The 10,407-nt window shown below is 34.1% G+C and overlaps 1 protein-coding gene across 4 annotated transcripts in view; it reads left to right on the forward strand.

Moving 5' to 3' along the window:
- NBEAL1 (neurobeachin like 1) overlaps positions 1 to 10,407 on the forward strand; it is a 189,735-nt gene that overhangs the window by 88,881 nt on the left and 90,447 nt on the right. For all 4 annotated transcript variants that reach the window (XM_004378242.2, XM_023733009.1, XM_023733007.1 and 1 more), the window contains exon 11: positions 8,998 to 9,081. In XM_004378242.2, coding sequence (XP_004378299.2) covers positions 8,998 to 9,081 — 84 coding nt within the window. The remainder of the gene's footprint in view (positions 1 to 8,997; positions 9,082 to 10,407) is intronic.

Below are 10,407 nucleotides of genomic sequence, written 5' to 3' on the forward strand. Positions count from 1 at the left end.
AGGTTGTTTCCATCGTTTTGCTATTGTGAACAATGCTGCCATGAACATAGGTGTGCATATGTCTATTCGAGTGATGACTCTTATTTCTCTAGGATATATTTCTAGGAGTGGGATTGCTGGATCGTACGGTATGTCTGTTTCTAACTTTCTAAGGAAGCACCATATCATTGTCCAAAATGGGCTGTTGGCATTTTGATTGGAATTACATTGACTCTGTAGACCACTTCGGGTAGTACTGATATCTTAACAATATTAAGTTTTCCAACTCAAGAACATGGAACATCTTTCCATTTATTTAATCTTTAATCTCTTTCGGCAGTGTTTTATAATTTTTATTTTATAAGTCCTTTATGTCCCTGGTTAGGTTTATTCCAAGGTATTTTTTTCTCTTAGATGCTATTGTGAATGGAATTATTTCCCTAATTTCCCTTTCACGTTTCTCATTGCTGATGTGTAGAAACCCAACTGATTTTTGTTTGTTGACCTTGTACCCTGCAACTTTGCTAAATTCCTCTATTAGCTCTTGAAGTATTCTTGCAGACTCTTTGGGGTTTTCTATATATAGGATCATATCATCTGCAAATAGAGATAATTTTACTTCTTCTTTTCCAGTCTGGGCACTTTTTATTTCTTTTTCATGTCTTATTGCTCTGACTAGGACTTCTAGTACAATAGTGAAGAGAAGTGGTGAGAGTGGGCATCCTTGTCTTGTTTCTGATTTCAAGGGTAAAGCTTTCAGTCTTTCTCCAGTAAGTATAATGTTGTTGGCTTTTCATATATGCCCCAAATCATATTGGTGTATTTCCCTTCTATTATAATCTTCTTCAGCGTTTTCATCAAGAAAGGGTGTTGGATTTTACCAAATGCTTTTTCTATATCCATAGAGATAATCGTGTGATTCTTGAAAATTAAGGATCATTTTAACAAACTTAGGCTCTAAAATATAAAAGAAGCCTCTTAGATCTTAAGGATATGGGGTCAGTCATATGTTACAATTTGACATCCCATGTTTTAAGATTTGATTATGCTTGCAGAATCAAATGTTTTTAGTATTTTTTCTATAGAGGGTCATAGATGTTACAGTAGGTGAATATGTGTATTAGTTGAGATGAATAAATTTATTCTCCCAATATTTCTGATTTTGTCTCTTTTCTGTAAGTGATTATTGCTATTTTCTATTTTAACTTTAAAAAGAGTAAAATTTAGTTGGTTAGGACTATTTTCATCTGCTACTTTGAGGAAAATGTTTTTAAGTAAGATTTTAGAAAAACCTTTCTGTTTGTAGCAATGTACCTGTCTTGAATTAGCTGATTATGGGCATAATTTTAAAATAGACATATTGAAGATTCATACCTATAGTGCTTTCTCCTATATGGATTGATTTTTTTCCAAAAATGTATATTTAAAGTAATTATCACTGACATGGAGCCCTGGTGGTGCAGTGGTTAAAGTGCTTGTCTGCTAACTGAAAGGTCGGCGATTTAAACCCACCAGCCACTCCTTGGGAGAAAGATGTGGCGGTCTGCTCCCGTAAAGATGTACAGCCTTGAAAACCCTAAAGAGCAGTTCTATTCTGTCCTGTAGGGTCACGATGAGTTGGAATCAGCTTGACAGCAGTGGGTTAACTGGTCTGTAGGTTTAGCTTTGATTTTATTTCATTTTTTGTCTTAGTTATCTAGTGCTGCTATAACAGAAATACCACAAGTGGATGTTTTAACAAAGAGAAGTTTATTTCCTTACAGTAAAGTAAGCTAAAAGTCCAAATTCAGGGTGTCAGCTCCAGGGGAAGGCTTTCTCTCTCTCGGCCTTCTCATGGATGTTCCCTCGGACTAAGAGCTTCTCGGCGCAGGGACCCTGGTCCAAAGGACGCGCTCTGCTCCCGGCACTGCTTTCTTGATGGTGTGAGGTCCCCAACTCTCTGCTTGCTTCTCTTTCCTTTTATCTCTTGAGAGATAAAAGGTGGTGCAGGCCACACCCCAGGGAAACTCCCTTTACATTGGATCAGGGATGTGACCTGGGTAAGGGTGGTGTTACAATCCCACCCTAATCCTCTTTAACATAAAATTACAATCACAAAATGGAGGACAACCACACAATTCTGGGAATCATGGCCTAGCCAAATTGATATACACAGTTTTGGGGGGACACAATTCAATCCATGACATTTTTTAATTTCTGTTGTAGGAAATTATATTAAGTCTTTTTAAGATAGAGCTTATTTTTCATTATAAAAATATTTTATTCTTCAGAAAAAATTTAAAATACAGGAAAATAGATGACCAATGGTCATCCCTACCACTCTATAGACATAAGATGATTTTTTAGAAGTGTTTTTTGCTGTGCATTTTAAAAATCTGAGTGTGAGCATTTGATGCGCCATAATTTTGTGCTTTTTTGGCGTTTAAGTTTACCTCATTAGCGTTTTCCTGTGTGGTTATGATTTTAATGTCTACATAATATTGCATTTGGTGGTTGTACCAGAATTTACCTGGTAACTAACTATTCCCCACTGGTAGATACTTGTTTACAGGTTTTTTACTGCTATGGAACTCAATTTTAAGTTTCATAGAATAGAATTCTGTTCCTAGTATAACAACTGGGTAAAAGGCATAAACTTTTTGTTTGTTTTTAAATTAGGGAACATTGTATAAAAACAAGTTATAGCTGGAAAATATAGACAAGTAGAAAAAATAGAGATATTGTTAAAGTTCTTGATATATATTGCCCATTTGCTTTTTTTTAAATTTATAATTCTAGCTGCACAATGTGAGAGTACATAGTTACTAATATGCTTATTATGTCATCTTTCCATGATTTTAACATGGTATCAGAAATTTTTAGAGAGCATCTTGTGAAGCCTTTGAAAATGAAAATACTTCAAAGAGCTTTTACCTTTCTATTTGAGGTATTCCTTTCATGGTATCCTTGCTGGAAAATTCTAGAGGTTCACTCTGATTGTATGGTAATAATCTAGAGGAATGATTTTAATATCATCAGCTTGTTGAATTTTTTCACAGTGTTAGGAAGGGTATCCCTGAAGGCATTTATGTGACTACGTTGCTTAATTTGTAGTAAGATAGTAAAGAATAATGTGAAATAGGACAGAAAACATGACGTAAATAATATAGACTGTTTTGAAGTCAACAGATTCAGATTACCACTGGAGAGTCAAGATGTCTCCTCCCCTTTTAAAATCATTAATGGAAAAGGAATCCTAGGGAGATGAAAGCAGCGTAACAAATATTTATAAAATCTTTCGATTATTATTAAAAAAGCAGTTTGACTTTATTGGTGATAAAGGCAACGTCAGTGATAAAGACAAAATCTCACATGTGTAGAGCACTGCTAGTCACACATTATACAAGGATAAAATGTAATTTCCTTCTAAAATTTATTAGTATAGGATTTTCTACATCATATGAAACTCAGAGAAACATAAAATCTGACATACCATGGTCAACAATATCTTTTTAAAAAAACAGCTAATAGACAGCTATCATGATGGCAACCTATTGGTCTTTTTACTATGGTATAGGCCAAGTTTCTTATAATTTACATCGGACAGTCATGGTGTTTTAAAATTTAACTGTTTGATACCAATTATTACTTTGTTTTGAAACAGGAAATTCTAGAGAAGAAACCCATTTCAGAGGGAAAAGCCAAGCTAGGTGCCCCGGCCCTTCCCTGCTGGCAATGGTCTTATTTCAGGAACCTCAAAACCGTTGTAGATTTACCACCATACATTAGAATCATTAAGTCCTTAAAATGAGGGAACCTTTGAAATAAACTTCCTAACTACTTCATTATACAAATGAAGAAAAATGTCTTGAGAGATTAGAAGATTGGCTCAGGGTAAGCACTAAGAAATGATGGAGCTAGGATTTCTTACCCAGGTTTTCTGACCATGAGTCTGTCATAGTATGTAGTTTTATAACTGTATTACAAAACTTAAGGTAACTGTTTAGTCGGTAGAAAAAATCTTTTCTTTGCATTAAATATAGGAAAATTACAGGTTTTATTGACGTACGAACATATTTGATGGAAATGGTTGATATGATTCCTAAATATATAAACGTGTTTAGAACCCTCTTAAAGCTTTTTAAATTAGGGAACATTGTATTGCATTATATGTTACAGATACGTGATTGCTTTCTGTTTAAACTGCTTTTTGTTAGTAAGGAATAAATCATTTATTTTATACAGTTACATACGATGAAGACAATTTTGCTCTTTAAGCCTTCAGACCCATTGGAAACATTGTCAGCTAAAGCTTAAAGTGTCATAAGCAATTCATGAATCACATAGAAAACTTTAGACTGACTGCTTTTGCAGTTTTCATGCTTTTCTTTTTGTGTAAGTTTATCAGCCAGTTTAAGTGAGCTTTACTTAAGTATTTGTGTAAAGGTTTCTGGGCTTGTCAAAATGAGTTTCATTTTACTATAAAGTACTTAAAATACAATTTCATGGAATCTACATTTAACTTTTAAGATAAGTGTGATGAACCTTAAGCATTTAACAGTAATTTCATTTTCTATACTGCATTTTGGAAGGGAGATATGATTTGAATTAATGTAAATTAATGTAAGTGGTTTTTTTTTTTTTTTTTAAAGTTGTCCAAGGGTATTTGAATTTAACAAGAAGGAAAAAAAAAAAAAAAAAACAAATTTCTAGTAGCAAGGAAATGGTCTCTGACTCCAACGCCTATATTGTATATACTAATCTATTGCTATGTTAAGCTTTATATATGTTCTTACATACCATATAATACTGGACCTCTATCCAGTTTATTTTATATTGCATTATTTCAGCTAGTAAATGAAACTTTGTTTTCTCTTTTCTAAAATGATAGAACTTCCTAAGAAGAACTTCCTTCTTGGGATACTAATGATGAGTTCCTTTATAAATGTTAGTTACTTTCCCTTTTACTCTCACTTGAATTGTTTTTCTTATTTTGAGTTTTACATATGTACTTAAGACAAAATACTTGATTCCTCTATTTCTTCTGTCAGCAAAGAGGTCGATCGCCATATGTGCTGGAGATAACAAATCCAATCTTCCTTCCCAGAATACAAACTAATAAAAAGTTAAGCTCAACTCTTGATGACTTTGGAGCGTACTGTTATAGAATCTGTTGACAAAGTGTGTGGTCAGATAAACTTGGGAAATGCTGTACACTGACCTGTCTTGTCAAAGCACAGATTAGCATTATTGAGACTCTGAGAAGTATTTCCAGAAAGAACCCTTTTAAAAGTTCGTTTAATAACATTTACTTGACTGCCGAACCCCTACCATGCGTTATTTCCTGCAGTATCTTTAGTGTGTCTCAATAGCAAGTTTCATTCTTTTCTCTGAGATATTCTCTTTGCCGATTCTTGAAGGATTTAGGAATATAGGTTTCCCCTGCTATCTGAAAGTAGAGGTTCCTATGAAACCTTTCGTAAGCTGAAGTGGCGTAAAGTGAAGACGCAATTACCATTAACTTATATGGGAAAAATTTTTGAGCATTCCCAGACCCAAAAAATAACCTGCCAAATCATACTGAATAACACATAAAACCTAAAATAACACTAATATATAGTGAAAGCAGGAATGATATGATAAATACACAGACTGTATAAAGTAATGTATATACAGTGTAGGTTAACTCACCAGAATAGGGAAGATAGCAAGCACACTGGAAGGCTGAGAGGTGGTGGTGGTGAGGATTGTATCTCTGGTAGACTAGTTGGTAGTACCACATGGGACTGGCTTGAAGGGCTGGGGTTCAAATCCTGCAGAAGAGCCGGATTTATATTAACTGTGCGCGCCAAGGGATGAGTCCTACAGTTCGAGGAATACACCGGGGATGACAAGTCAAGGATGGGATCTTGCAATGCATGGTGGGTTTATATATCACCAGGCATTTGATTGGTTGTGGCTGGGTTGTTCAGTAAGGGCAGAGGAGTTTGAAAGAAGGAGCTTTGTGAAGCTACTATGTAAAAAGGGAGGTGAATGGGTTGATGTACACACTTTACCAAGCGTCTTGCTTGCTCGGGAGGAGTGAGAATGGGCACGGTTCTCTACTGATTTCTTTCAGTCAGCGAAAATGGGTACTAGTGTAGGTCTTTCATAAAAGTGAAGTGGTGTAAAGCGAACTTTCAAAAAGCAGGGTATACCCGTTATTAACTGATTCTGATTATTGCTTTTGTTTCTTATTCTAGTAATTTTGAGTTCTAGAGAGAAATAGATCATAATTAGTCAATCATAATAATTAACAATAATTAATCATTATAATAATCAACAATTAGTCTGTAATTCAAAAAGCTAATAGTTAACAGTCAATTTCTAAAAGTAGTGTACGTCGCAAGTGGATTCTTGGATTTCTTTTCAAGAGACATGGAAGTCCATTTATACTTCATTTCCACTTGTAGGTAACAATTTAATATTCTTTCTCCATTATTGTCTCTGTTTTTAACAGCTGTTTTTAAACGCTAACAATAAGGTGGCAGACAAGAACGAGAAAGACCTTGCCAACAAATTACTGACAGAAATGAATGAGGACCAGGTATCGACAAAGCCTGCATCTTGTTTCAGCTGAAGTCCAGAATCAGTCAATGGGAGTAACTATTCCTGTACTTTTCTTCTTGTATCTTAAAATACACAAACATTATCCAATTCTAAATGAGTTGGAATCGACTTGACAGCAACGGGAAACAGAGAATCTTCATTAATTATTTGGAAATTATTTAAAAATTAAAATTAAAAACCTGCTTTCATCTAAAAGAGAAATATATTGAAATCTTGGTGATTGACATAAATGATCAATAGAATTTCATCTTATATTTACATAAATGTGTGTGTGTTCTTTTCAATTTGAGGAGATGTAAAGTACAGGAATAGGATCTCATTATCAATGCTGTCCACCTGGTGATGACTTCATATGTGGGGAAGCTTCCTTTTCTAAGCACTGTGGTGTATTGGGATCTTAGGGCTTTGTTTGTGAACATGTATGGTCATTTTTAATATCTTGATTCTTTGCTTCTTGTTGACAAGTAATGTTTATAATCCAATGGACAACCCAAATCTTGGAGGAAGGGAAGAGGATGCCAAATTCTTTGAGTTTTAATTAATTTAGCATAAAACTTGACTTATTTTTTCTAAAAATACAACTCTGTGTGGGTTTAAACTAGGCAGAAATACACAATTTATGTTGCTTTTTTACAATACCTTGAGCAATTTACTTTGGAAAAAAAAACTACATATAAAAATGTGCTTCATTATTTTTCTTTCCCAAAATGAGAGAGAGCTTACTTACACTGATGTCTTTTATTAACATTATCTTAATGTCCAAGTTTATAAATAGAGCTGTGGTATAAAAAGAGATGTGATAATTTATTATTTTCTATTCTGTATGTGAAATAGCAGTTACAGAGTACTTACAGTTTTAGATATCACTAAAAGTTTTAGTTCTTCTTATGGCCTTCTTACATAGATTAATAAAACTTATAATAGTCTTCTTTGAGGTTTATGTTACAATTCCAAACTGTAGGTGAAATTAGGTCTTTTGGAACTCTGATGCCTAGTCCTCTTGTATAAATTCTAAGACGGATATTATTCATAGGAAATTCTGCTCTATGCAGAATGTGTAATATATATTATAATGTTTTGTGCATGTATAATGTGTTTATTATGTATAGTAATGTTAATCAAACAAACAATATCAACAAAACCAGGATTCCAGGGTGGTTAAATAACTAGCCCAAGCCCTGGTGGTGCAGTGAAGAGCTCAGCTGTTAACCAAAAGGTCAGCAGTTCAAATCCACCAACTGCTCCTTGGAAACCATATGCGGTGTTCTCCTCTGTCCTGTAGGGTTGCTATGAGTAGAAATCGACTTGATGACACCTAACAACAGCAAGCATGATAGCGTTTAGCATAAAGCTACAAAGATCTAAGCTGTCCCTGTTGTACTTAAATCTTTTCTAGTGAGGGAGACGGGAAAAATCCCTATTTATGGAGTGACTTAACTTTAGGTCATATTAATATATTCCTGAAAGCAGATTTTAAGGTCCGTTAGTTTTTATAACTTTCTAGTCCTCATGTGGAAACCCTGGTGGTGTAGTGGTCAAATGCTACGGCTGCTATCCAGTTGTACTCTGTCCTATAGGGTCGCCATGAGTCGGAAACGACTCGATGGCAATGGGCTTGGGCTTGGGCTAGTCCTCATGCTATGCTTTCATGGTTGACTAAGATAAATATAATAGTCAAATTCAGTTTTTTTATATTTTTGATGTTATTTTTGTTTTGTTTTGTTTTGCTGTAAACACATTACCCTGAAATTTAACACATCTCTTTTATAATGAAGCTTAAAGAGCACTAGACAGAATGAAGCCAACTGATATTTTTTCTTAAAAACTTTTTGGCATTAAAGGTTGCCTTCTCAAAAGCATAACACTGTTTATAGATGTATTTTCCATTTTCTGTATCTGCCTCAAATTCTTCATTTTATGTAAAAATAGATACAGCTCACTGTTGTAAGTGCGATTAATTGATTGGTATATGTACATTCCATTTTAATTATAACACAGTCTGGAAACTAGGTGGATAAGATTATTTTAGCCATCTTATTATACATGCTAATGAAACTTAGGCCTTGAAAGTTCAAGTGTAGTTTTGAAGGGAAATTAAAACGTAATAGAATTTCCGATGATAGACCTCCCTCCCTTCCTCTTGAGATTGTCCATTATTTTTAAAAAGCATGTGGTAAGCTTGTTGTTTTTTTCTCAAAACATTTTAATGTAATGAGTGAACGTAGCTTTTTCCTTCTTGACATGTGGCTTATTTTTTGTTAAATAGGTAACTTTTCCTGCAGGTCATAGTGTTCCAGAAATCTATTTCATTGTAAGAAATGCAATGCATGTTAAGTAATTATTTTTTCAGGTTTTCAGAACAGAGGTTTCCTAACTGAATAAGAATCTTGAACATATTTGTTAATTTCTTGCTTTTTTCTCTCCCTCTAGGTGTTTCAGGGACAGTTGGATTGTTTGGCTACATCAACCATTCAGGCTTTGACAGCAGTAATGGACAAATCTCCAGCTGCTAAGGTGAAAGCTATATCTCCAGGCTTAAAATGTTATCTTAGATGTACCAGTTTTTACCATATAGATCTCAAAGTAATGTATGAAAGTGTACAAAACATATGGTTTCACACCTGAAATGATGAAATAATTCACAAAATAATTCATCTTAGTATAGGAATTATTTTGATGGTAATTTTTAAGACAATCCCTCATGAACACTGCTTTGGGATTTTTAAAGACACAGATGACTGAACTGCAAAGTAAGAGATTTACAGTGTTGGTCAAAGAATGGAAAGATAACACCAGTGTTGAAATGATCCTTTTAAGTGATTCTGTGGTTAGTGAGTTTAAAAAATTGTTTTGATATTACTGTTTTTCTTCACTAGTAAAATAAATACTCTCACTGTTTTGTCAATTGTGACTGCTTAGAATATAAACATTTTTCGCATGTGAACAGGACTACCAGTTTGGGACTTGGTTTTCCAGAATGTGAGGCCATGGGAAATTCGGCTTCTTTATTTCGAGTCATTAACCCTCAGGATTTCCATTTCCTTCTCATCCACTACCACTGACTCTCCTGCTGTCTAGTTATACTGATTTTTTGCTAGTGGTTATCTCATGTAGAGTGCCAGGCGTATGGTAAATGCTCAAGAAATGTTAGTGACTATTTTTACCACTTTATCTTCTTATCCACCCACCACCTCTATTATACTTCATGCTTTACTCTTCTGCTACCAGAAAGTGATTACTCCTTTTTCCATGAGCCATGCCTTTAATTATGTTCCCTACCTTCTATTGGTTTATGTGAAAAGACTTTAACTTTTGCTCTAAAAGTGTTGCTATAACTCATGGTTAAGTTCCTACTAAATAGGCTTTTACAACTTCAGCAGACTGGGAATTTAATCTCCATTTGTAATCGTTTGTATAAGAAAAAAATCATTTTAAGTTCTAAGTAATTGGTTTATGAGTATGATGGATTGCCTGTACTGTACATGAAATTCAAGCCTGAAGTCCTTTTTAAATATTAACTTTATAACTATGTAACACCATTGCATGACTTAAAATTGAGAAGGTTATAAAAAGATACCTTTTAAAAAAAACTTTTTTCTTCCTACCCTTGAGCCACAATCAGCTTGTGCCCTTCCCCAGAGACAACCAATCCTACTAGTTTTGTTCAAATCTTCTGATTTTGTAGTAAATGTATATATTACTGCCTATATTAATGGACCAAATTTAATCTGTGCTAAATTTTTTGGTTGTCTTAATGTTTTACTTTATGGCTTTGTGTACCTACTGGTTCAACAATACATGTGACCAAAATGAACTTGATGATCAGATAATTCAGACATT

This window comes from Trichechus manatus, unplaced genomic scaffold (genome assembly GCF_000243295.1).
Source record: "Trichechus manatus latirostris isolate Lorelei unplaced genomic scaffold, TriManLat1.0 scaffold00056, whole genome shotgun sequence".
Lineage (NCBI taxonomy): Eukaryota > Metazoa > Chordata > Mammalia > Sirenia > Trichechidae > Trichechus > Trichechus manatus.